Genomic DNA, 27479 nt, shown 5'->3' with positions numbered 1-27479 from the left:
TCTAAGTACTAATAAGACAATGGAGGATACAACTTTGGAGTGAACTCATTACCTCTCATTTTAGGAAGACCAAGCCTTTGTCACCGGGTCCCCCGTTAGGCCCCCCCAGGATAAGTTGTAACAGTTGTAACAGATTTGGATGTACTGTATTCCTTTGAGATAATTAACATTTTTCTGTTTCCAAACCACTATATGTCTCAGATGTATCTTTCGAGTTTTTCAGTATTATACTCATGCTCTTTCAAAACTGAAACTCAGCAAACATACAGCATTTGTTAAAAACAATTTATTGTTCTCATTAAATAAGCAAACAGTACATCTAAAAAAAAAAGGAAAAAACAAATCACTTAAGTTTTGGCACTACTCTATACATAAGTGAGGTACTAAATGGTTGAATTACACTGATTTCAAGTCTCTGTGAAAAAGCAACCAAAAATTATTTCATCATTTTTAGAAAAAAATAATAATAATGATCTTGAGGAGACAAGATACAAAGTCACAATTATGGACAGGCAGTTTGGTTGTTTCCTTGCATTGAAACATACATGCCATTGTGATCAACCTTGTTGCTCCTAACCTTCACAGCAAATGCGTCATACAGCATAGCACTGAGTTCCTGTCTAACGGTAGATGAACACTAGCTCCACTGCCAAAAGCTTGAGAACCTACTCAATCTGCAACTCACTATGACAACTTAAACCACTTCAAAATTAAATAAATAAATATGCATGCGAGTGTTTGTCATACGTGTTATATACACATATACGATGCATATGATCATATGTAGTTCAAACAATCACACAACCATGTGTGTTCCAGGTTAGTCTAAGCTGGAAAGACTATTGTGCAATAGTCATCTTCTGTGCCTCTTAAAAATGATGGTAAAGACATCTTTGTCCTACACTGGACATGTTGGCTCAGAGCTCACATTCAGGATACACTCCTGAGACGCATGTGGACACCTACAGGCATTCGTCTTTAAAAGCATCTCCACAAACACACGCTCGCGTGCATGCACTCTCGTGCACAGAAACCTGCTATAAGCAAAAAAAAAAAAAAGAAGAAAAAAAAAACTGTACAGTAATGTTACAAACTTGCAGGCAAAACATCCCTGCTATTTAACCTTAAATATTAAGTATAGTAGAAAAGTAAATGAGGGCTAAATACATTAAATACACAATTCAATTCATTCAATCATTACATTGACATGCTTATCATCCTCCGGGGTTGTAGCACTCTGCCTGTTGGCCGTGTTCAGGAGCCTCTTCTCTCATGCAGGCTGGTGTGCACAGTCAGTCTGAGGTCATCCCAGACCAATACAAGCTAAAATCTAAATAAAAAGGTGGCTCACGGATATGAGAATATATCCCTCTAGCAGCAGCGACGGGCCCTAAAAGGACAACATGGATAACATTCAGTGATGATGACTAATACAAATACTTGGACATGATTGGGTGCATGTACAAGTGGCATGTTGACTTCTGTGTGAAGCCTAATTTATATTTAATCATATGACTGTGTGCTCTGATTTAACAAAACAAACACAAGTTGGAAGAGAGTGACATGGTCGAAGTATGAATCAGACTTCAAGTCCCCCTCCGGATTGTGGTTAAAGTATGTAAAACTAGAAGCAGTGCTCTTCCGAGCACAGGTCTCCACCAGGCCGTGCGTCCTGGTGGTGCTACTGTATAATAGGCCAATGTAAAAAGGGTGGCATATGTTCTTCACCTTAGATCTTTCATGGCAATCTGATGCTGCATGCATGATTTGAAGCATTGTGTTCCAAAAATGAGTTTTGCTAAAGTCTACCTGCTGGTGGCGCTATAACAGGCCAATGTGAAAAAGGTAGCATTTGTTCCTTGACCTAGTGGGAATATGTGTGGCAAATTTCACGGTAATCGCAAGCTGCGTTGATGATTTGAGGCATTTTGTTCAAAAACGGAGCAATCCTGCAAGCTTTGGAAGCCAATATTAGCCAATCAGGATGGAATATGAAATACAGACGGATCGGACTTGATCACATGACTATAGAGATACTGTGTACCGATTTGCGTGATTTTTGGATAAAATCTCAAGGAGTAATATCCAAAAATGTGTTTTACATAAGTCGGCCCAAAGGTGGCGCTATAAAAGGCTGATGTGAAAAATGCAGGGTAAAGGTTTATCCTTAGCCTCTAGGGAGTGCGCTTACAAAGTTTGAAACTGATCGGTGGAGTTATAGGTAAAACCACAAATCGGCATGTTATAGCGCCACCATGAGGCTGATTAAAAAAGATTTAAGTGGTATTTCTTCCTCGGCCTAGTGGGAACGTGTGTGCGCGATTTCATGATAATTGCACTTTGCGTTTGTGATTTGAGGCATTTTGTCCAAAACGGCTCAATCCTACAAACTTTGGAAGCCAATCTTAGCCAATCAGGATGGAATATGCAAAATCGGACAGATTCGTGTCGATCACATGACTGTTGAGATACTGCCTACCGATTTGTAGGATTTTTGGACAAAATCTGTAAGAGTAGTGCACAGAAATGTGTTTTGCGCTAGAAAAGGCCCATTTGAAAAATTTAGGGCAGAGGTTCTAGATTGGCATCCAGGGAATGTGTGTGCTCACTTTGGCAGCGACCGGGCCAACGGCAACTGAGATTAGCTGCACACAAACTGCGAGGACGCACGGACGGACGCACGGACACACGGACGGACGGACGGACGGACACACGGACGGACGGAGGGGAAAACATACTCTCCCCCATGCCTTCGGCTGGTGGAGACAATAAAATAAAGATATATATACTCTAGTCCTACAGGTTAAAAAAAAGGAAGCCCATTACGCTTTCTCCCCCAAATAAATATGCTGTATTTACGACTATTCACAATTATGCAAATACCACAGGCAATGCACCCCACCCACCAATGCTGCTCAAAAGCAAAGTGGTTTCATGTTTCACCAAGTGGCTAAGTTGCATATTGCACCATGATGGGTTTGCCAGATTGGTGACATCACACAGCCATACAGTTTCTGTATAGTCAAAGTCATGCCTTTTTCTACAGTATAACTGTAGGGAAAAAAAGCATTTCTGGAGGGGGACTTTACAAATAACAAGGTGGTGGAATGGGACTGCTGTACCAGTTCTAGGCATAGTAGCAGGGTGAGACAAGCAAGTCTGTCAGAACCAGCAGCTGGTCATCTGTAAACTGCTGCTTGTGCTCCTGCCAGTTGTCATGGTGAGTCCGACGGAAATTAGACAGTGTTTTCTTCACGGTCATCTGAAAGATACATGTCAGAGAACAAATTAAAGCATTATCTTTTTATTTCTGTGCCAAAGTCCAATTGAAATGAAGCACATTCAATAATGTCACTGATATATTTGTGGAGTGGCGGAGGTGAGTGACAGTTACGCACTTCAATGGGTTGTGTGTCGTTGAGGTGGGCGCTCAGGTCCATGAGCAGTTGAGGCATCCACGTGGGTACATCATATGGGCTTGAGAGAATACAAGCACTTAATCCCAGCACTCCTGCATGGCGGCGAACCAAATCTATCCAAAAACAATGAAGGGACAACATTTAAAAGAGGATGGGCAGCAGTATACTTTGGGAAAACAGAATTTCTATAGTAAATAGTACAAGGGGAGGTCGAGAATTAGCAAAATATTCAACCATACCAGCAGAGGGGATAAGGTCCACTACAGAGCCCAGTTCCCTTTTCCTCTTCTTGGGCAAACGAGTCTTGCAGAGAGCCTCAAAGTGTGCCTGCATGGCGTCGTCCATGGACAGGAAATTGCACTGCAGGAAGCCACTCAGAGTGGTGGCAGCCATTTCTCGTACCTGCCACACAGGTGCAGCAAGAGGAGAGGATGATTAAAATAAATCACTCCACACTCTTAACCCGGAAAATAGTTTGTGTCCCCAAATGGTAATTTGCTTTTGGAGAAGCCGAGCATTTAGCAGATTCCTTGCTCATACGGTCTTTGAGTGAATTAGTAAAAGGGGTTATCTGTAGATTATGCCAGCCCTAGCACCTGTGGTCACACATGGCCACAATATTGCACGACATCATTAATCCTAATCCTGTTTCCTCATCAGATTGCATTCTTTAAGCCATTTAAAGCCATATATCCGTTCTACCTCTGAACAATAGCAACCATAGACTACACAGAGGTAGATACCATGTCATACTGTATTGTCAAGGCCTTTAACAGTGCACGAGACAGAGCTGTTCAGCCTCCATTTAGCTTAAGAGAGGCGGAGGGAGAGAAAAAAAAGCCTTCTTTCTCCCTTACTCTGATGCTCCTTGAATCTGAACATTATCGCCATAGCAACAGATTACTGCAGCCTGTGGTTTCCTTAGCAACAGTGAGAGGGCCAGGGGGGGAGAGAGAGAGTGGAGAGCCAGAAGGAGCATAGTGCTGAATCATTACAGTGGAGCTGAAAGACGGTGAGAAGTGCAGCTAGTGTAAAAAAGCATGCATTAACTAGCCAATGCTTTCTTGAGTATAACATTGGCAGTAGTGATGTCCGATATTGACTTTTTTACCGATAATCGATAACCGATAATATCCAACTCTTAATTCCAGATACCGATATTAACCGATACCGATACCGATATATGCTAATATTTTATCTAACAGGGATTCTCAACCATTTGAATTTCAAGGACTCCCAGTTTGAAATGCATTAGGCTACTGACCCACATTTAATAGCATTTATTTATCGCTAGGACCCCAATTTATATATCATATTAAGATTGTACAAATGGAATGGGTCCATTTGGTTCCATTTGTACACTAAAAGTTACAGACCCCTAAGGGTCCATTTGGTTCCATTTGTACACTCAGAGTTACAGACCCCTAAGGGTCCATTTGGTTCCATTTGTACACTCTAGTCTAGAGTTACAGACCCATAAGGTTCCATTTGGTTTGATTTGTACACTCTAGAGTTACAGACCCATAAGGATCCCTGAGTCCCCAAACACTTTGAGAACCACTGTAACACTGTGTGTGTGTGTGTGTGTGTGTGTGTGTGTGTGTGTGTGTGTGTGTGTGTGTGTGTGTGTGTGTGTGTGTGTGTGTGTGTGTGTGTCTGTCTGTCTGTCTGTCTGTTGCTGCACGTCTAGCCAAGCAAACTAGCTACTTGTGTTAGCAACACACATCAAAGAGAGGTCGGGTCAATAGTTGAATAGGCCTTAACGAGCGTCAATTAAGAGTACATTCCTCCACGGCTGTGTGGAAGGGTGCTTTGATGGGCCATCAGCGCAGCAGGCAGTGAAAGACAGAGATCGGCTGCATTATGATTTTCATTTTTGAAACTCATTGTAACTTATTACACCTCAATAAAAAATACAATTCGATGTTTGGCACACCCCTAACTACCATACAGTAATAATTCCTGTAAAAAAAAAAAAAAAAAAAAAAAAACATAAAAATATTATTATTTGCCCCAAAAAATACCGATATCGATATTTTCCGATATTAATTTTTATGCTAATATCGGCCGATAATATCGGCCGGCCGATAATATCGGACATCCCTAATTGGCAGACTTTACTGTTTGTTTTTCACTAGCTGTCATCATCATCTACTGATAAACAACTGTTCCATCCAAACTGGACAAAAGGCTTAGTGTAAACTAGTCCTTGCCCATTCGAACATAATGTGCTCAGAATTATGAGCTGTTTGGGTTATGGGGTGTGCACTGTGCACAGTATAATGAGGGTTTCAATGTAGGAGTCTCAGAAGTAATGTTGGGAGAACCCAGACGTATCTGTGATGTCAGTCATCTCCAAATTTGGGCACTATTTCAGCATGCGGCTGTTACCGTGGCGGTGACGCATGCGCAGTACAGCCGGCGGTATCAGTGATGTCAGTCATCTCCAAATGCGGGCACTGTTTAGTATCAGTGATGTCGGTGTATATCAGACAGACATCGGACGAACAGACGGACATTCTGTCGTTTATTAGTAGGATTTTCTTTTTACATTTTAATTGTTATGCCATATTATGATATCTACCCATCTGTGTGCGACTGTGCGTGTGGCCGTGTGTGTGTGCGTGTGTGTGACTGTGTGTGTGTGTGTGTGTGTGTGTGTGCGTGCGTGCGTGCATGCGTGCGTGTGTGTGTGTGTGCGTGCGTGTGTGTGCATGCCTACTGCCTACCTCCAGCTGCTCATCCTCCAGCAGTCGTATGACCAGCGCCCGCACGCCATCGATGGCTGACTTGTCACTCATGAAGGTGAACAGGTTGTAAAACACCATGATCTGGACGTACGTCAGCACCGTGTAGCGGGCGTGCCAGGAGCTGCTGCCAGCAATCTGCAAACACAACGAAAATTTTGATTATTTGTGAGGTCGCGTATTTTGGGGGTCGCGTCCCGAAAAGGTTGAGAACCACTGGTTTAAGAGAGTCGGTCCTGAGACTGGGAGGTTGGGGTTCAATCACCGGCCGAGTCATAGCAAAGATTACAAAAATGTTATTTGGTACCCAATGCCTCTCTGCTCGGCACTTGGCATCAAGAACAGGATTGGCGTCCAGGGGGGAGGGGGTTATGTACATCAATCTGCCTCACGCTATGGAAACAAGGGATAGGCTCCTGAACTAACATGCCTCTGGAAACGTTGGTTCCTTAAGGCTACTTGTACAAAGTCAATAAATATACAAATATTATCCACATGCAGTTCAACTTTCACTTCAATGTAGATTCAACAGCATTATAGCACAGTGGTTCTCAACCTTTTCAGACCACGACCCCCAAAATAATCATATTTGAACTGGGGACCCCCTACCCTGCACAAGCACTTGGAAGTGTAGGAGTTGGACATTACATTTAGTTTGACTTGATCTATTCAATTGTGAAAATAGCCGATCTACATGCTCACAACGCCTCGCAATGCGTTGTGAGCATGTAGATCTGCTATTTTCACAATTTCTGCCGCTAATATTTGACAATTTGGCCAATGTTTGACCAGAGGTATCAAAAGGCCTTTAAAGTCCTTAAATTGTCACTTTAGAAACTTGCAGATACTGTTTGCTGTTGAGTGAGAAAACAATGTTAACATTTAGCTAAACATCTGGGGACCCGCCAAAATAATTTGGGGACCCCTCTGGGGGTCCCCAACCCACAGGTTGAGAACCATTGTTATAGCAGATAATGTAGGGTGTTGGCCTTCTCCCAACTTGTCTTTTGACACTTACTGTCGGTTCTTTAACACAGAGGAGGTTGCAGCGCGTCCCAGAAAAAGGCAGAGTTGTGCACGAGTGACAGACATGAAAGGCACAATGACAGATAACTCACCTCCTGCAGAGTGCTGAGGACCAATGGGATCTGCTCTGGGTAGAGGAGTCCTTGTGACATCAGAGAGAGGCAGGTCTTGGCGTCCCTCTTCAGCTCATCGTAACTGTCGTCATTCTCCACCGGAGCGATCTGTCCCGCAAAGCAAATTAAATGCAACGTGAGAAAAATGGGTCAGATACACGTACTGTACAAAGAGGAGCCAGTTGAGGACGATCGATAAATACATTTATCAGTAATTAAATCGCACAACTGTGGTTTCACAACTTGGTTAACATCAACACAACTAGACAGAAGATAGTACCAACCTTGAAGAGCAAGGGCAGCAACTGGAGCTGTTCTGTGAGGGCCGTGGAGAAAGAACGGCCAGCGCTGGCAATCTGCCACTTGAGCACTTAAATTAAAGAAAAAACAAAAACAATGAGCTAACAAAGAACATCAGTGTTTAAGGCTTCAGTGTACTTACAGGTAAACTAAGAAATAATGTGTTCAGAACAGGAGCCAAAACAAAAAGCGTGGCCGGGGGGGACCATTCATTAATATGGTGTATTTGACTGTAATTCGACCACATTGAATTGTTGTTACCACAGGATTAATATCAGAACCAGGCCTGGAATTGTGTCATTTTAGGGTCAAGGTCACTTGGCCTTTGGTGTTGTCCATTTTTTGAGGACACAAAGGCCAAATGCCAGGGCAGGAAGGACATCAAATAAAACACGATTTTAGTCCATTGAAAGATGATAACCTAATCTGCAGTGAAATAGATACATGATGCTATTTAGAATCTGATCCATGCTCAGCCCAGCACCATTCAAAGTCACTGGATTGGTTTAAATATTGGGACTCGGGAGTTAAGATTTCAGAATCTCAACAAAAGACACCGGTGTCTACTGTCTACATATTGACAAGAAAGAGGCAGAGGAGAAAGTGGTACAGTCAGCTGGGGCATTAAGGCCACTGTGGCCTCAGGTCATGCCATTGGTTTGAGGGGCACAAGGCCAAACTGAGGGGCAACGGCGGCCATGGCCTTCATGGCCTCCATGAAATTCCTGCCCTGATCAGAACTCTAAAAGAACTCTATGGTTGTGACAGTTGGTTTTTAGTCGTAAATTCCTCATTATTCTGCTCAGCTCTGTGACTACTACTTTGCACTCCCACCTGTTTTGAGCAGTTTGATGGCCTGGGTCCTCTCGTCCTGCTCCCCCGCCACGTCGTTCTCTTCCAACACGTGGTTCTGGATCTCCTCGTCGCCCTCCATCAGGGGCTTGAGCTGCGACACGATCCGCACGGTGAAGTCGGCGATGCGCGGAGAGGTGGTGGGCTGAATGCACGGCAGGTTGACGTCGATCATGAAGATGTACGTGAGCACGCTACCGAGAGTTCAGGACAGAGAGACACGGAGAAGTCAATAAGAATATGTACAGAATATCAGTGGTGGAAAAAGTAATAAGATATTTTACTTAAAGAGGCGGTGCCATAGTTTTGTACTTTTTCTGGTTTTCATGTGTCTAGGAGGTTGACAGTACTTCATTAGACCCCCTGGTGTGGTTGTCATGAGCAATTATGTATTCCCTTTGTATTTGAGGTTTCTTCCTGGAGGCTGACAAAAGTGCCGATCCAAAAACACAGATAATATGACATCATATACCGGTAATCATCCTTCCCCTTTTACCATTCACCCAACACTGTGGGTGTGGCTAACTTCAGCTGGGTCACCACCCACCATGACAACCAGGCATACTTAATGAACTGGTGGGTGTGGCCACATAAAAACCTAATTTTAACTCTTTCTGTTCACTTTTTTGGAAAAGATCTTCCCTCTAGTATAATCATAATACGTGATAATCATGTTTTGGGGGGAAACAATCATGGCACTTCTTTAAGTAAAAGTATCAATACTACTGTAGAAACACTCTGGAAGTCAGGAATTCAAAATTCACTTGAGTGAAAGTGCAATTGGTATCAAAATGCACATACATACCAAAAGTACTAAAAGGAGGTCACGTTACCTGCCAATGCGCTCTCGTACGTTCTTGTACACCTGTGTGAGCTTGGGCTCCAGATACTGTAGAAGGCGATGGAGCAGCTCTGGGACGCGCCACTCCTGCTGTGCAAGACCACCCTGCAGCACATAGAGACGACTGCACAGGAAATGACACGGAAGCACAGTCAGCAAAGAGGGACAAAGTAAACACACCCATAAAAAGAAAGTTAAATCTTTCAAAAAGTATATGATGTGATTTTTTTTCTTTGTGGAGGTACTGTACATCTGAGGCCTGTTGTTAATGTGTACAAGAAACATGCTGATTGGACTGGTAGTTTGCAATATTAGCTCACACAATAAAAGTTCTAGACGGCTATACTAAAAGAAAAAAAGTTAAAACCGCTTCTGCTCACCAAGCATCCACAAAGGAACCCCCTTCCCCGGTGACCGGTGACTCCATCAGCATCTCGAACAGCCAGTGCAGCTTACGTGGGTCTCTACTCTCCTGTACAGATCAATAGGAATTACAATACACCTCAGTTAACATTCTTCATGAGATGACAGATCTAAAGTTCAGGTAATAGTACAAGTACAAACAAGACAAAGGCTTACGCAGGCTGTGGCAATGCAGGTGCCCCAATCTGCGTAGGTTTCTATGGTGATGTTCGACAAGGCGGTACGAAGCAGCGGACACAGCAGCGCCCAGAGACTCTCAACCTGTGATGGAAGCACAGCGGTGGGTCAAGTAGAAAGTGCTTGATGAGAGTGTTATATTCCACAGCAGGGGAAAATCTAAGGATAATTTTCAGTCATTTGTGTAAAAGAATATCAAAAGAATATTCAAAGTAGGCATTTATATTGCTTGGAGAGACAAGGAAATGCACTGGTGTGGGATATGTAAATACATAAATCAAACAAATAAAATGCTTTCGTAAATATGACGATTCTTAATCGAGGGCAATTTGGGGGACTTCTTCCAAGAAAGCCCAAGCAAGGCAATCTGGTCACCTCAGTGTGGAAGAGGACGTGTTAAACCATACCTTGGTGTAACTCCAATGTTTGCAGCCCCTGATGAGGCCAGATATGATCTCAGCAACGCAGCGCTGCTTGCTCTCGTGGGAGTCAGCCACCAGACGCTCCATATGTGGTCGCAGCAGAGGCAGGAAGGCATCATGAAAGTTCCGAAACAGTCCCTGCAAAGAATTTAGCAATTTTTTAGTCTTGTTTAGTCCTTTCAAACTTTCCCGGGGCTGTTAACACCTTCTGATGGTGTGGTCTCACCTTGAACAGACAGAACCTGCGGGGGCTGAACTTGTCCTTGCCCTTGCGATCCTCCAGAGAGAGGAACTCGATGAGCTGGTTGATGAACACTGGGTCTGAGAAGTGGTCATAGATGATCTGCTCCCTCTGTTAGGGATATGGATATGGGTAAGGCTCTGCACTCTGGATGCTATGTTAATTTTGCCTGACATTGTACAGATCTAAAAATAATAATAATAATAATGTATAAAAGAAATATTAAAGTTTACATTTCTAATTAAATTATGTACACAATATTCTATTTTTTTTTTTTAGAATCATGTGTAGGTGTTGCCAAACCTCTGTCATCTCCTCTCTGGTCAGGTTCTCTTTGGGCTGCTCCTCCGGTGGGGAATACATCATCAGATTTCTAGAAATAGAGCAATAGAAAATAAAGTTAATTATGCCATCAAGAGAATATAGGAGGATAAGAAAGTGAATGAAACGGGTTGAGCTGCCTAAGGCATGGGGCAGATTGTTGAGTGAGCACCTTGGCCAGCTGTAGTATCCCCAGTGAGTCTTTTCTACAAACACACAGTCATCCCAGTCCTTCTGTGATCGTGGCAGATTCCCACTGTGATACTGGAGCCAACGGTTGTCTGGCCGGTCGCCCGCAATAATGCCATTTGACTCCTTCATCCCACCTTCCAGAGAGACGTCGGTAGAAGTGGGTGAGTAGCATCAATTATCATAATTTTTGCATATTTGAGAACACAAGGAAAAGCTAAAAGTTAAAGGAAATGCTTTTATTTTCCTTTTCTTTTTTACTTAATCACCATTATTGACAAGTGGTGCTCGAATAGAATAGAAAGCACTTTATACTTACTGTAGTACTCGACAAGCATAGAATAATCATACTTACTGAGCTTAAAAGGGCTGACAGGTGATTTCTTGTGAGGTCTCTTCAGCTGCTTCATTATTCCTGCCACGGCCGATATCGCCACCTAATGGAGAAAACAAAATGTCCATCCATGATCCACTTTGAAGGTGAAAGCAACTGATGCAGCTTCAAATGCACTGTTAATATTTGTATTTTTTATTGTGAATGGCTGTGAGAAATTGGCCTAAGAAGACAGACCTTGCGGATCAACAGGGAGTCATGATTGAGGCTTTTAACAAAGAACAGGACAGCTTCTGCAGGGAGTTGGTGGTCGTCCCTCAACAAAAGCGACAGGAAACCGATAGAAATGTGTTCAAACTTCCAAGGCCTGGAACACCAAACACACCAGGACATAAGACCAAATTGATTAAACAAAGCATGAGCCCATGAACCTGACAGACTAAGCGTATAGTGAATTAACTTACATGTTTCTGTTGCTGATGCAGTCCAGGAGATCATTGACCAACTTTTTGTATTTTCTGTGAGGGAGAGAACAATATTAGGCTGATATTAATTACAGAACAGTTAGCTGATTTCAACCTAAAGATGTGAGGAGATACAAAATACAGTGGCCAAACTTCCCTACATATTTGGCATTTTCCTCCATGAAATGTCGACAGGTGCATAACGATGTCAAATGCATAATTTCAGAGTTTATATTATACATACTCAGTTTTGTGGGGAAATTCACAGAACACATAAGCCACACTATATTATTTATCTCCGCAACATCAGAACAACCAGAATAGAATTTGGGTTGAAATTAGTTTAGGGAGACTGGTATGTACTGTATGCAAGCACGCCTACATACACACGTTAAATACAGTCTTGAACTGAAGTTGATGGCAAAATTGCCTTTTATTAAACACTTTTCCTGTCAGGGGTTTATGATTTTGGTAAATAAGTTCTGCCTAAGAAGGTGATCTCCGTTTAAGCGTTTTCTTTTTTTCTTTTTAAATCAGTATTAACATCGCTCTAGTTTATCGTTCGATCAAGCTACCGTTGCTAATAGTTGCTAGGAGACGAAATAACCCAGAAACAAAACATCCGTTCCCCATCCAGTCCCATTATCTGCAGAAGAAGAAATGCCCAGTATCTTCCGCCCCTAGGTTTCGAGAGGGGAATTTGCGCTCTCGTCACAAGGAGTACTTTTGACAGGGAAGCGAAACCACAGCACGCTGACACACAGCAAGGGTGTCAAAATCACCACAAGCAAACGGAGAACACGCACGGCACTGTGCACGCACGCGATCGTCCTCCAAAAAACTGGTAAAAACACCTGAAATACCTGGCACGGAACTAGAAAAAAAGATAAGAAGGAGATCTCCGTTTTAGGCAGATAATGTGTTAAGATGAGGACATGATGTTGGTGGCGTGAACTCACTCTACGGATTCAGAATTCTTGCGCTCCTGCCTTTTCAGGCCATCAGCCACTTCCTCCTCAGAAGGAACAGGCTCTCCTGGCAAAGGACTGGAGGTGACCATCAGCTGGTGTGCCACCCCACGGCACTCATCAGGAATCTAAAGAACACAAACACTTTGGTGAATTACAGTCTGATTTTGAAACTGTTTTCTTTGATCTCTATTCCCCCTTGCATCCCCCCTTCTTCTTTGTTTCTTTTTTTTCTATGGAAATAAAACGATAGACTTGCACAAAAGTGTTTTTTTTTTCGTTTTTTTTACTTAAATCTGAGACGTGACATAAAGCTGATTCTAATTCTGAACAACAAATGCAATTTATAGATGTTTTCACAAGACCTGATTATATAGTTTCAGCCTAATTAAGTGCTTTAATATGCTTGCAAAATATATGAATAACACTAACATATATAACATGTGTATTTTCCATCTGGATTTTTTTTCCCCCCCTGCTTGTCCCTCCAAACAATATATATATATATTTTTTAATTTGGTTGGATATAATTATTTTTTTAATTGCTAAGGATAATCCACCTCTTTCTAATAAAATCACACCTGTGTGAACTGAGCGGTGGTCGTGGGGGGTGCCTGTGTGTGTGGGGTGTGTGTGTGTGTGTGTGTGATGTGTGTGTGTGTGTGTGTGTCTGGCCTGGCCTGGCATGAACAACAGCGCCCCTCCCTTAACATGTGTGGTCAGAAAAGGTACTTCGGGCTACATACAGACACACACGCACGCACACACACACACGCACGCATACACACACGGCCACGTATAGGAGACGGTGTAACCACCGCTCAAAAAAGGGCCAATGTCAATTATTCCATCATACTACTCTTGGGGTGTCTCTTTAGTGCTTCTACTACTTTAGTCTGTATAATGATGCTTTGATTGTACAATCTCCGTTTGAGAGTTTCCCGGATACTTTTATCGTTCCTTACTGAGAAGTCGATGCCAATGGTCTCATATTGGCGGTGGATTTTATCTGCAAGGTCATCGAAGAGGCGTACTATGGAGGGCTTCTCCAGGGACATCGCAGAGCTGAGACCCGAGCGCACAATGGCTGGCCATGTCAGGGCAATGCAGTCCCAGTCATGCAGGTTAGCCAGGCACACACCACTGTGATTTCCCAGAAGACAGTACAAGGCACCCTGAAGATGCACATGGGGAAAGAATGTTAGAGTAAATGCACTCAAGTGAAGCCTGAAGCCTAATTTATACAGCATAGTTTGACAGTGTCGCTTGCCAAAAAGAAAACATCCACAAGCTAACAACGTCTGGCAAGTTGCCAGCTTGTAGATCTTTTCTTTTTTGGTAAGTGACACCCTCGCAAATATAGATTAAGCTCAAGTTTTAGCTAGCTTGCTATCTATAATAGCATTGGGATTTTGTTGTTAATAAAACACAGGGCCATCATACTTTGAATTGCTGCTGTGTGACACCACTTGCATCCGGATTAAGGTACTCCAGAACATGTGGAATCAGATCCCTGCAGCAGAAGTTGTAGGTTCCCAAAGCGGAGAACAAAACAGCTTGAGCTCTGCTGCGTACCTGTTTAAAGGGGGAGCGGGGAGGGGTCATATTGGGGTATTGATTTTCAGCATACGGACACAGGAGAAATGGGTACACAACCAGTGGCACAATAAAATGTCCATTTCTGTAGCATTAATCATTCATCTCACCTGACTGTACGTGCTTGTGGTAAGTCTCAACAGATCTCTCATTAGCTGCTGGTGAGTACTCCTGTACTGACAGCCTTCCACGGTCAACTTACGTAGCTGATGAACCACACGCAAGATTAATATTCCCAGCAAATACTGTCATGGTGTCATAAAATGTTTCAACAGAGAACAGATGATTTACCTCATGTTGGAGCATTACTCTGTCTATGAGCAGGGCTCTGATGTGCTGCTTTCTGCCATGAAGCTGAAAACCCCCCCAAAGAACTAAATTAAACAAACTTATTGTCAAGTAATCTCTGGAGATGTGGACTCTGCATACTGAAAACAAATGCTATGTAATAAAAAACAATCTCTCACTCTGTTCTCCATGGATTTCTTCACAAGACTGAAGCTTTTCCAGCGGGAGTCAAACTCATGTTTGTGAGAGCCTTTGAAGTGCATAAGGTCACTGATAATCTGTGAAAATAATGTCACAGACAAGACAACAAAAATATTATTCGCTGCAAACTGGAAGACGCCATTACTTAAGCTAGGCTACGGCTTCAGGGTATTTGGTCTATGTGAGCATTCATCGCATTCCCATACAGGAATTCGGAGCAAAAAACAGATGCTCTAGGTAATGGGATTTTTTCTAAACATTCCAAAAACGTTGGCTAACTTGGGTTTCATTTCTGTTTTTGACACTGACTAATGCGCTTCTCATTGACGAATGTGGTCGGACAGGTGGCGCAAATGATAGGAGTCAATTGTCTTGAAAGTTGTGAAAATAGACAATGATATCTAAAAACACACTGGGAAGTGTGATGCTTTTAACTGTGACAGCTTTTAAAATTCTATAATCTGAGCCCAGTTTTAGCAGAAACCTATCTGTATTTTCGCCATACCTTGATTATGGAGAAGAGAGACTTGGTGTCATCCTCAGAGTGCTCCAGAATGTAATCTAAAGAGGGAGAGGAACACAGGGAACATTAATGATGGCACATTGTTAGCCTGTTTGCTAAAGCGAATGTGACTGAAAGTCAGTTATGGTTATGGCTCCAGTTCCTTCACAGCAATCTTAATCTTGAGAGTGAAATACTGAGCCTGAGTGTAATTAAAGGCAGGCACACTTACGGAGCAGCTTTCTCATCACACTACAGATAGCATCTCTGTAGTTCTCTCTGCTCTCATCTGAAGTCAAACACAGAAATAGCAGATGAAACGATCAAGTTGCAAACCTCCTTTTAACATCGATGCTGTACACAGGTTTTATCACATGTGGCATAGAGCATCTGTGAGTTTAAAATATCTTACCGTACACCATTCCTGTATACAGGTTTGTCTCATCCAGATTCACCATGCTACGAACGCTGGAGGGAAAAAGAGAAGAGATAAGTTAAAAGATTAAAGAAAACTAAAAACAAACAGACATACAAGTCCAGTCTGGAGCTGGACCCTTTTTTTATTACTTTTTTTTTAAATTTGTGATCAACAGGATAAAGACTAGTCAGAACACAGCAAAAACTATTGCCATATTCATAAGAGAATAATTTGATGACTGGGTGGCTGCTCAGTAGGAGACTCTTTGAGTCTTCTACAGCTGGTAGGTTTATTCGCTCAGGAATGTGTCAATAACACACAAATCACCTTGAATTCAAAGCTTTATGAGGTGTGTAATTGATAGAAAATAAGTAATTTGCGTGAACAACTTCTTTAAACTGATCCTCATCGATCATGTGAAATCAATAGACTTACAGTTCAGGAATGGGATCTCCTTTCAGGGGAGGCAACAGACTTCCAGCTCCCAGGAGGCAGTGCTGAACAATAGACAGGCTCTGCAGGACATCATCTCTAAAAAATACAGAAAATCACCATCAAACCACGCATTATTACCCCGGGCAATACAAAACAGCTGGTCTGGGTGCAGACAGAGAAGCTCATCTGGGACATTGTTGATTTCGTCGACAAAAAATATGACAACAAATGTTGGTCGACTGCCTTTTTTCACTGACGAAAACTAAACAAAAACTAAGCTATTTCGTCTAGACTAAAATGTTAGGGAGGGATTGGGGAGAAGAGATCCAGTAGAACTAAAAGACAAGTCATTCTATGATTGGTTAAGTTCGGGTGTCGGGCGCTCTGAAAATAGCATATCTGTCAGTACAAGCTCACAACATGTTGCTCTGCGACGCGTCGTGAGCTTGTAGATCGGCTATTTTATGCATGCAATCAAGTGTAAAATCTGCCATTACGAAACCATCAAGGCCTGCCAAAATACATTTTAAAATCAACTGTAGATTCCGTCCACTAACATTTTATGATACTAAACTAAAACTAGACTAAAAAGGAAAACATTTCGGATAACTAAAATATGACTAAAACTAAATGCGATTTTATTCAAAAGACTGACAAAAAGAAAAAAAGGAAAAATTCTGTCAAAATCAACACTGATCCAGGGGCGGGAAGAACAAAGCTGTGCGCTTCCTTCGGTCTTCCTTACCGGCTCATGTTCTGCTCGCCCTGTGCGTATCTCTGAAGGCGCTGGAGCTCCGGCTGGAGGATCAGGTCCAGAACGTAGAAAGCAAACGACAACTCCTCCACACAAGGCACATGCCAATGGATATCCAGGTTCCAGAGGTCCCCAGGCCGGCCCCAGTCCTACACGGGATTATTAGTCTTATTAGCCTTTAGGTGATCAACATGTGCAAATATCTTATCTAACTATTAATCGATCAAAGCTTGAGGATTGGTCAAGCTTCACATGACATTTTGGCTATCCAGACAATAAATAGTCAATCACACTTTTACCACACAATGTGAGCACATTTGTTTGAACTGGTTAAGGACGGGTAAGGACTAGTAATGCGTAGTGTTTGTTCGAGTTCTTTTAACTCCTAGAGTGTACCCTTAAGGCTCCATTTGGTTACATTTAAAGGGACAGTTCACCCCCAGCTCAGTGTCCGCCCTGAGACAGGGAGGTCAGGGATTGTTCCCTGGCTGGGTCATACCAAAGACTCTTACAAATGGGACCCAGTGCCTTACTGCTAAAGAAACAGGAGATAGGCTCCTGGCCTATGGGCCTCATGGCCCGGCAAGGTTTACTTATCACCCCCAAAATGACATTTTCCCAGATCAATTACACCCTTATACAGACTTGAATTAATGGATACAATAATATCCGGTAGACACAAATATTCACCTTTGTGTCTCCTACCGATTACACAAGGGTCTTTATTATTATCATATTATTGGCTTAGGAATGCAACAAAAAACAAAATATATCCATGAATCCAATGCTTCATGTGGTGTGTAACTACTCCTTTAAGTCAACACTGACACGTTTACTGTGCTGGGTTACCGAAAGTGTTGATCTCTCAAGACAAATTCTGCCAACAGCAGAATCTGTTAGAAGAACTACAGTACTTTAATAGGCAACATTTCAGTCGTTCAGACCTTCATCAGGCATGCCTGATGAAGGTCTGAACGACCGAAATGTTGCCTATTAAACTTTTTGTATGTGAAGACAGTGTGCAGGACTCCTTTCCTCCATTCGTTAACTACACTGTTCCGACACACCTGTCTTTGTAGGTGTGCATAAGGACTTCTCTAAGAACTGCAGTACTGCTTTAAACATCTAATGTTGCCATTAGTAGGAATAAACACAGAAGCACCCGGGAGGAAGTGGACTAAAAAGGGAGAGGAGACAAATACCAATTCCTTTTCAACACAAAAAAGGAGGTTGAGGAAAAAACAAATGCTTTTTCCCACATATTAACCGAATGTATTCCCAGACTGCCGAAAGCCTAATAATTGACCATTTAATGGCCATCAAGAATCAGTTCTCAAACGTTTTAACTGCCTGGTCCACTTTCGATCCATCCATTTCATGGCTTTGAAAGCCATCTCCCAAGACGGAGAAACATGAAACATGTGAATGAATGAAAGGTCACAGAGCAGCAAGGTCAAGAATGTGTCACTGCATCCTAAAGTAGTAGCACGTGGCGCTAATAAAAGACGCACTTAATACGTAACACCCTGCTGTAAGCCAGCATAGTGCCTTAACAACTTATGTGTCCTGGTGTGCCAAGAGAGCAGTGCTAATCCAGGCAAGTGAACTCCTCTCCAGGGCTCTGGTGGCCAGGAGACATAACAGGATCAGAGCAAAGGTCCCTTTCACTGACTTAACTACACACACAGGGGTCAAAACAACCAATCAAATAGGGCCAGGGTAACAGGTCTGGTTTAACCACATTAATCCTGGTATACGTATTTTGGATAAAGCTTCAAAACAATGCAATAATGATTAAATGTGAATTTGAAATGCACATGCAGTCAGGCGCAGTAACATGAAAATGCGTCTCTGCCCCTCTGTCTCTGTGTGTCCAGTGCACATATATGCATTTGTGCAAATCATCGTGTGCATGAGCATGTGCGTGCTTCTCTCTCTGTCCATGTAAAAATCTTAACCCTGTAACCAGGCCATGGTGTTGAGTTGGTACCTTGATGGGTAGGTAGTCGCCGGTGGGCTGCTTGAAGCCTCCTTGCACACTGCAGTACTCTGTGGGGTAGATGAGGACGGTGGAGCGCAGGATATGGTGCAATAGGTTGCAAGCGAGTGCGTAGCCCTGCTTACACTTGAGGTGGAGGGTCAGCTGCAAGATCTGGACCAGCTGAGAGCGATAGGGCAGGATCTTGTCTCCGTCGACCCGAGTCACCTGAATAGCAGGGAGGCAACAGAGAACAAGGATGATCAGCTTGATGTTTGTCCATGAGGTCTCAGGAGCCCTAGTCTTGCATAGCCAGACAACTATTTCACAATCTCCGAAATGCAATATTGAGTCTGGAACTATACCTCCTGAAATCTGAGTAACAGAAGCTGGCATTTGAATTTAAGAACATTTTAAATATAATTTCTGCTAAGCAGCAAGCTATATATGCTCAGATGATTTCTGTTTATATTAGGATAAATGTGTGTGACTGTAAAAAGGAAATGGATGAAATGAAATTCACATCCGCTTTATCGCTCATGATCAGAGCTTCTGTTCCCCAGACTGTATGACGGGATCATTTGCAAATTGTGGGAGGCAACAGTCTGGCCAAGCGAAACTACAGGAGCCCTAGCGCATCAGTGCAGAAATCTGGATTTTACACTGTACATTTATTCATGAACCGAGACTCTACCTCGGACAGTAGCTGGAGGTTCCATAGCAACTCCTTGTCGAGCTCCTCCTCGTTCAACACCTCCTCATCTATAGGGACAAAGTACAAATCAGGCACCAAAGGAATAAATGATGGCATAAACATGATGTATTGTATAAATCAACCAAGCACTTACGGACTGCAATCTGATTTATGGCATTGCAACAGTGTGGCACAAGTAGCTTGAGAGCCTCTTCGGGGTGACACTGAACAGAGTGGAACAGAAACATGTCAGAGTGAGGGTATCAGAAAACAGGCCTGTGATTTAAGTGTGCCGTGTACCTGTACAGTAGACCAACCTTGGAGGCAGCTCTGCACATGTCCGCTACCATTCTACCAGACACGCGCGTCTCAAAGATGTTGGTGGTGGCAAAGTTGAAAACCTTCTCCAGAGCCACCTATGAAAAGAATGCAACACAAAATGATTCTTATATTTAAACATACTGTAGGTGAGGTTCTATTTTAATCCCTATGGACTGCCAGATGGGGTGCTTAAAGCACTGAATATTCCCCTTTGCGCATGCACAGGGGAATATTGAATGTTAAAACACCATCCCTGGCGGTCAATCTGGATTCACAGAAACATAAGTTACATTTGTAACTTCCATTAAGAGAGAGAGCAGAGTGGACACTCCTCAGTGTTAACTTTAATGTAACTCGAGTCTCACCATGAAGATGTCTACTGAACACTGTGTGAGGATGGTGCTGAATGTGGACGACAGTCCTAGCTCTACTAGACTCTCTAGATGAGTCATCTTCTCCGTCTCCGTCTCCTCTCGTGTCTGCTCCAGTGTGCTACTCTCTATCAGCGCAAAACACCTACACACAAACAAAAACGTTGAGTTTTATACGTTTTCACAATTTCCACTGAAAAGTATGTAGATATTTATCAAAAGCTCCCATTCAGAGGCACTGGAACCTGAGCATAGGCTGTTGAACATTTTGCTAGAGTTAGATAACAAGATATAAAACACATTTCAATTTTTGTATATTGCAGAAAATGTTCTTTAACACAAACACAGTCGTTTGCAAATAGATCACAGTTGTTCGCGCATACCAATGTATAAAGGCAACTTGATACGGATCTGGTTTATTTAGTGTTTGTGCTTTTCAAATATTTCACAACAACAGATTGTTCATCAGTTGGCCAGGAGAGAAAAGCAGCCTGACGTCAAACAGTCAGAAACTGTGATTCACACAATAAGGGGGTTTCATACCAAACCCAAAGAGATACTGTAAAAGCTGGAGGGGTTCAATTCAGCCAGACTAAAGAGGGCTGATGGTGAAAGCACGATTTAATCTATAGGCTCTTTCAGCCATGCTTAGTCCAGTTGAATCAAACCCGAGGGTACCACCCTAAACTCATTCATATGAAGTAATGAACACTACATGTTTTGAATAATTTATAATAAGATTTTTCACAATATTTCTGCAAATGAGAATGTCTTTTTGGGATTTTGGACAAAGGTTATGTAGTTTATCGGTAACCCACATTAGTTTATAGGCCTTATATAAAACATGTTTGTACTTATTTTGTCTTCATACCTGTCCATGAACTGAAGGACAAAATCTTCAAACTCTGCAGAAGCCGAACACAACTCTCTCTCCACCTAAAAGCCAGAGACAAATAATGAGGAACTACTTCAAGTTGGCAGTAAGGTTGAATTTACATTTTCTGTGATTGCAAGTATGATGACTCACTTCTGTCAGGTCAGTTCTTTCGTGGAGGGCAGACGAACAGTCTACCAAAGGCACAAGAGTCACAAACGTAGCAATGAATTGGAATGTTATCTGTAAGGGATGAGAATGGGATTAGGATTAGAGTCAAATGGGGCTTTTCCACAGCACCATATAACAGTTCTGACAGCGGTTATTAACCAATTCCAACTGCATTTCCATTTGTGCACGGAATGCACGGAAGGCATGGAATGGTTTAAATCAGGGGTGTCAAATTAATTTCATGTCTCGGGCCGGTCAGGTAAAAATCTGACTTTGTGTGTGCTCCCACCACTGAAAGGCACGAATGCTATTCTAGTCACGTTACACAAAACATGATGGGTGGCATTATTAGGCAACTGATTTCAGGTATAGGACTAAAGGGGAATGTTTATAATATACTTTTTATTTGCATTACATACATAGATGTGTACAGGAACTTTCTGCATAAAGTGTCCAAGGCCTCTCAGTGTACCTACTGTATAGTGTGATTCAATGATGGAGTGAGTGTGAGCACTGAGTTCATGAGTTAATGATTATAACTAATACGTTCATGGTCTCCTATTGTATTGAAACTAGAGATTGTACTAGATATATCTTATATAGATCAATGCAAATTCATATATTTTGGAAAACAGTGATGGCGTTATCAACAGTTCTTCTCAAACATTCCTAAACAAACAATAAAAAGTAAGCACAATGAAAACACCCCAACAATATTAAAACATAAGGAAAAAGTTATATTATGTTTTGCTTCACAAAACACTTAAACACTTAAAATAAATAGTTTTTGTCCAGAAGTCTATCACATAAATACAATAAATATGCCTATGTCAAGCCTTAGGCATGCCCACCCACCATGCACTTGCTGAAGTCGTTGGGGTCGACACCAGGCAGAGCCCTCATCAGCAGGGGCAGCATGTGAGTAGGGCCCTCAGGAAAGTGCTGACCTCCAGATACCAGGCTGCGTGCTACACCGATCATGCAGCTGAGAGTGGCTGTCAGCTGGTGAGGCTCCGTTAAAGTCTCCATGGCAGGATATGTCCTACAGAGGAAATACACACACTATTGTAATTACCAGTCGCATGCAAAAATCGGCCTGATGGTGGCGCTAAATGGGACAGATCCATGTTCATAACATGAGTGTAGACGGTTGCGCTAGAAGATGGCCATGTGAGAAATAAGGGGTGGAGGTTGTGGTTTGGCAGCCAAGGAGTGTGTGTGCAAAGCTGCGTGATTTTAGGGCAAAATGTGTAGGAGCAGTGTCCAAAAATGTGTTTTGCAAGAATCGGCCTCATGGTGGCGCTAGAAGAGGGCCATGGCAGGGTCGTGACATGGCAGGGTATGTCCTACAGAGGAATACACACACTATTGTAATTATCAATGTATCCATGAATACAGATAGACATTTTGACTATGACAAGAAGGATGTATGTATGTCCTTGATTTGTTTGTTCTGTGTTGTTGTTTGTTATGCTCTAAGGACACCCGTGAAAACGAGTTGATGCAACTCAATGGGATTATCCTCTAGAGAAATTTCAAAAAAAATAAAATACCACTCATCCTACTCCTATATTCAGCATCCAGAATACCAATGGGTCAATCACAGGGGTGCTGTCAAATTTATAATATAAGAACTATTTATAAAACAAGGTTAAAAAATACCTTTTATTCATTTATATACTGGATAGACAGGAAACATGGAATGAGAGACAGGGAGTGACACGCAGCAAAGGTTGTCGAGGTCGGGAATGCATTAGAGCCTATATGTGGTATGCGCCTTAACCAGTAGGCCATCGGCTCCCCAGCTACAAATTACTTTACTGAAGAAAGTCATTAAATAAAACATTTACGGACTCAAACAATAAAACTTCTACATTTTAAATTATGAAAAGGCTTTTTGATGAAAATGTTGTGGTTTTCACAGACAGGAGGCATGAGCTTCTCAGGGAGGTTGTGTTGTACCATTGTCTAGAACAGGGGTCTTCAACAGGGGGTCCGGGACCCCTAAGGGGTCCTCAGAGTTACTACAGGGGGTCCTCCAAATCTTTGTGTGATAGGAACTTGTTTTTTTCCCCCTTTCTTATATAATCACTTGAACCCTAGCGTCCATAATCTGAGAACTTTAGCCAAAAATAGCAGATCTACAAGCTCACAACGCCTCGTGCTGCGTTGTGAACTTGTAGATCGGCTATTTTCTGCAAAGAGCTTTGGTGGGGGAAAAGAGCAGACAGTAGAGTGAAAGGTCAATTTTATTAAGTATTGACCTTTCAAGTGGTTAAATATCTGAAAACACACATTAACATGAATCCAAAATACACTGTTGATCATGCTGTCAAAAAATTTAACTATATCTATGAACAGGTTGTTGGGGTCCCTGCTTCATCTCTCTCTCTCAACTAAGGGGTCCTTGGCCTGAAATTATTGAACAGACCTGACATTATTGAATAAAGGGCTGATGATTGAATTTCAGAATGTATATGTACTGAGCCTTTTGTCAGAGTTCAGCTGATGGAAATGATTTGACATACAATCTTTAATTTCTGCTCGACAGGGCCCTCAACATAGTGGTGTATATCTTTCAAATTGTGAAATACCAGCAAGAGGGGTATGCGAGCTCAGATAAGAAAATGTAATGACAGTTTATCAAGAACTTCCTTAATCTTAAATTCCCACTGGCTAATATAGTCAACTACGCTGTTAGCCAAGTGGTTAAGATGCGTACCGCATAGGCTCTGAAAGCGAGTCCTGGGTTTGATTCCCGAACACAACCTTTTCTGCATGTCACTCCCCAATTCTTTCTCCCCGTTTCCCGTCTCTCTTCACTGTGGACTATCGATGAAGGCCCCAAAAACATATTTAATCATTTATTTATTTTACGAAAAAATTGTCAACTACATTAATCTTACTCTCTCTAGTATCTACCATTTATTCCTTGCACATGCAAACCACCTTGGCTTAATTACAAGATTGTGATTTTGATTCCCTTACTTCTCTAGGACAGGGGGAATGACCAGCTCGGGTCTCATTAGAGCTAGGTTCTGCAGTGCCTGGGCCGCATCCAGACTCCCTGTCTTGCTGAACATGCCGAGCAGCACCGGCTGCATCATGCTCTCCACAAAGTCTGTGATGTCTTGCTCCGTCAGCTTGTGACTGTCCGGTACGGGCGTCAGCCAGGTGGGCTTCCTGTAGCGCTCTCTGTGCAGCCGGCGCACCACTGTGGCCGGAAGACGCTGCAGCAGCTTCATCAGCTTCATCTGGGTGACAAGGGACAGAAAGGCAGGTACGGTACATGACTGCACAAATAGAGGAAGCTAAAAGGTAGTGTTGTGATCATACTGAAGAGGTAACGGGCACACAACAGACATTCTACTCAGGGCTGGGTGCAATAACCGTGGTCGTGTAATGCATTCCGCGTGTCGAGTTCATAACCATGATTATACCACAAATATATATATATATTTTTTTGTATTTAAATGTATTTAAAATGTTCTAATGTATTTTTTTCCATTCACAACTACTTTTTGGGAGATACCGCGATACCCTATACCATGAAGAAGGCAGTTTGCTGCCGAAACGTTGGTTTCACTATACTGTATTCCGCGTCCTAAAATAAATATTGGCACTTTGGCTACAGTGTGTGCGGCCGCTTGTTTGTCTTTTAAAAGACTATTATTGAGATAACACGATACCACCATACAGTCGGTTAACAGTGACTTATTACCGCAATCACTAAAAATCCATACCGCCCCAGCCCTAATTCTACTACACATACAGTACATTCACAACATTTTCTGTTCAATGGGACAAACTCAAACCGATTTAAGAATTAAAGAAATCCACTTTCCACACCAATGTGCAAGACAAGCTTGAGTTGGTGTTACCAACTCAAGTGAACCTGCAACTTTCTATTATTCCTCAAGAAGGTTTAATTGTGACTCCCTGGGACAAATATGTGCAGTGAAATGTTGGTGCAGTATGGTTGGCAGACTGTGCTAACCATATAAATAAATATATAAATAGAAATACTGCACCAAGTGCACCATGGTTGTATGCCTCCACCAACCAGCTGAAAACTAAGTGAAGCCCTTGGAGGAATTCAATAAAAGTTAAGTGGACTGGTGATAAATGTTCGAAATTCCATCTAGTGTGATAATTGCAGTCACAAGAATGGAACGGACCTCAGGCCACAGTGACCTTGACCGCCATAATCTAAACAGTTCATCCTTGCGTCCAAGTGGATGTTTGTAACAAAATGTGAAGAAATTGCTAAAAATGTAAATATACTGCATTCAAAAGAACGGGACAGACAACCTAGAAACAATGTCACCAGCCCGCTTGTCCCTGGCTGAGTCATGAATACAAAACAAGATATAATAAGAACAAGGCAAAAAACGTAGTAGCAATAATAATAAGTAAAGATGTTATTGTGTGGTAACCGGGTACGATAATATACTTAGTACACCAAACAGATTGCAAAACACTGTTTACATGTAATGAAGTTACTGCTAAGATGAAAAACATCCATGAGTTTCCAAGCAACAGTTTGGAAGCCAATCCCCTCCCCCCTTTCCAAAAATAAACGTTTTGTGTATTAAGACACAGCCTGCCAGCTGAGGTGCTGCTCTCGCTCCAACTGAAAACGGAAAGGCATGTGACCCTGATCCTGTTGACCTTTTACAGGAGTTGTGCACAGTCACAGGCATGTGTGCATGTGTCAGCTTGTGATTAAACGTTGATGTAAACCCAGACCACTGTCAGGGATTCAGGACACCACCCAGAAAAACGTTATGGTAACAGAGGTGTGCCAAGAGAAGGACAAGACCAAGGAGCATGTTATAGAAACTGTACATCTCTGACGACAAAGCTGTGTCAGACTTTTTCAAGGAAGTTAGACAGAAGTACACTGTTGGGATGTTTCTATATAATACAGGACAGCAACGTTATGTACCTCAAACAATGTAATGTTTTAATTACTTGTTTGTCACCATCTCACATTACGCTCTTTCCACATGAAGCAACATGTGACTCACCAGCCAGCGGCCATGGTTTGACGGGTGGAAGAAGGATGTAATACTGTTGAAAAGGCCACTGAGCTGTACTTGGGCTTGCTTGTTAGGTCCACCCTGTGAAGTGACACAACATGTATGACCAAGACTGTCTTATACATACATTCTGTCAATAGGTATGAACTTAAGTCAAGGAACATATAGGGCATATATGGCAGTAAGCTGTATTAATGTCTGAGACATCTTTCTTCAGCTGAAAGTGTTTTTTCAATAAACATAAACACACCAGCAGTGATGAAACCCAGAGGACCACATGGCCGATGTCATAAGCATTGGTGACATATCGTGAGACCATCATCTGACTGGCCCCCACCGGGAGATTAAAACTTCTCAGGATACGGGTAAAAATCTGAAATGCAAAAAAATGAAAGGTAGGAAGAGTTAGGCTCTAGTATCTTTTTTTCAAATAAATAAGTTCCTGTTTATGATGGCATTAGTCAGCATTGAGAATCTGCTGGGCAGTTTTTCTTAATTATGAATGAATAAATATGAATAATATTGACTGTAGAACGTAACACAATCCCACAAGGTATTTCAAGATGATCAGTGGGTCAGCATGATGGTACATTTGGGGACTGGTGAGTCATTGATATTAGCGTGGGCACAGAGCAGGAGTCAAAACATTGGTAGCACTTTACAATAATGACCTGTTATAAAGCATTTATAAACATTTATAACACATTAATAAGCAACTTGTAGATGAGTAATAATGAATGAACAAGCGGTTAATACATGTTTATTTAAACATTTATAACTATATTTAATAATCATTTATAAATTGTTAGTAACTAGTGAACTATTCATGAATAAGCCATTTGTAAACAATTATAAATATATTTTAAATCATTTGTAACCAAAGTTATTTAGTATTTATAAGCTATTTAGAGATAAATAACTAATCATTTACAAGCTATTCATATACATTGGTAAATGTTTAGTAAAACATTTATAACCCTTTTTATGCCTTTGTAAA

The 27479-nt window shown here is 42.1% G+C and overlaps 1 protein-coding gene across 2 annotated transcripts in view; it reads right to left on the bottom strand.

The window, feature by feature from the left end:
• Positions 1-362: 362 nt before the first annotated feature.
• The window catches only part of LOC308296610 (proteasome activator complex subunit 4B-like), a 44114-nt gene continuing 16997 nt past the window's right edge, over positions 363-27479 (bottom strand). For both annotated transcript variants that reach the window (XM_080739935.1, XM_080739936.1), the window contains 40 exons: positions 26733-26855; positions 26471-26563; positions 24429-24694; positions 22296-22482; positions 21423-21512; positions 21267-21331; positions 20390-20540; positions 20021-20119; positions 19858-19927; positions 19704-19771; positions 19022-19237; positions 17023-17180; positions 16278-16373; positions 15837-15892; positions 15657-15713; positions 15428-15483; positions 14901-14999; positions 14725-14787; positions 14544-14639; positions 14281-14412; positions 13803-14012; positions 12829-12965; positions 11870-11923; positions 11643-11772; positions 11427-11508; positions 11055-11208; positions 10865-10934; positions 10547-10672; positions 10306-10458; positions 9878-9982; positions 9679-9770; positions 9291-9422; positions 8440-8651; positions 7590-7675; positions 7285-7413; positions 6149-6304; positions 3659-3821; positions 3399-3532; positions 3123-3262; positions 363-1390 (listed from right to left, as the gene is read on the bottom strand). In XM_080739935.1, the coding sequence (XP_080596061.1) occupies positions 3128-3262; positions 3399-3532; positions 3659-3821; positions 6149-6304; positions 7285-7413; positions 7590-7675; positions 8440-8651; positions 9291-9422; positions 9679-9770; positions 9878-9982; positions 10306-10458; positions 10547-10672; positions 10865-10934; positions 11055-11208; positions 11427-11508; positions 11643-11772; positions 11870-11923; positions 12829-12965; positions 13803-14012; positions 14281-14412; positions 14544-14639; positions 14725-14787; positions 14901-14999; positions 15428-15483; positions 15657-15713; positions 15837-15892; positions 16278-16373; positions 17023-17180; positions 19022-19237; positions 19704-19771; positions 19858-19927; positions 20021-20119; positions 20390-20540; positions 21267-21331; positions 21423-21512; positions 22296-22482; positions 24429-24694; positions 26471-26563; positions 26733-26855 (4701 nt within the window). In that variant the 3' untranslated portion in view covers positions 363-1390; positions 3123-3127. The remainder of the gene's footprint in view (positions 1391-3122; positions 3263-3398; positions 3533-3658; positions 3822-6148; positions 6305-7284; positions 7414-7589; positions 7676-8439; positions 8652-9290; positions 9423-9678; positions 9771-9877; positions 9983-10305; positions 10459-10546; positions 10673-10864; positions 10935-11054; positions 11209-11426; positions 11509-11642; positions 11773-11869; positions 11924-12828; positions 12966-13802; positions 14013-14280; positions 14413-14543; positions 14640-14724; positions 14788-14900; positions 15000-15427; positions 15484-15656; positions 15714-15836; positions 15893-16277; positions 16374-17022; positions 17181-19021; positions 19238-19703; positions 19772-19857; positions 19928-20020; positions 20120-20389; positions 20541-21266; positions 21332-21422; positions 21513-22295; positions 22483-24428; positions 24695-26470; positions 26564-26732; positions 26856-27479) is intronic.

The sequence above is a fragment of the Nannobrachium achirus genome (assembly GCF_963921795.1).
Source record: "Nannobrachium achirus genome assembly, chromosome: 13".
In the NCBI taxonomy this organism is placed as follows: domain Eukaryota; kingdom Metazoa; phylum Chordata; class Actinopteri; order Myctophiformes; family Myctophidae; genus Nannobrachium; species Nannobrachium achirus.
This window is presented reverse-complemented; position numbering and strand designations above follow the sequence as displayed.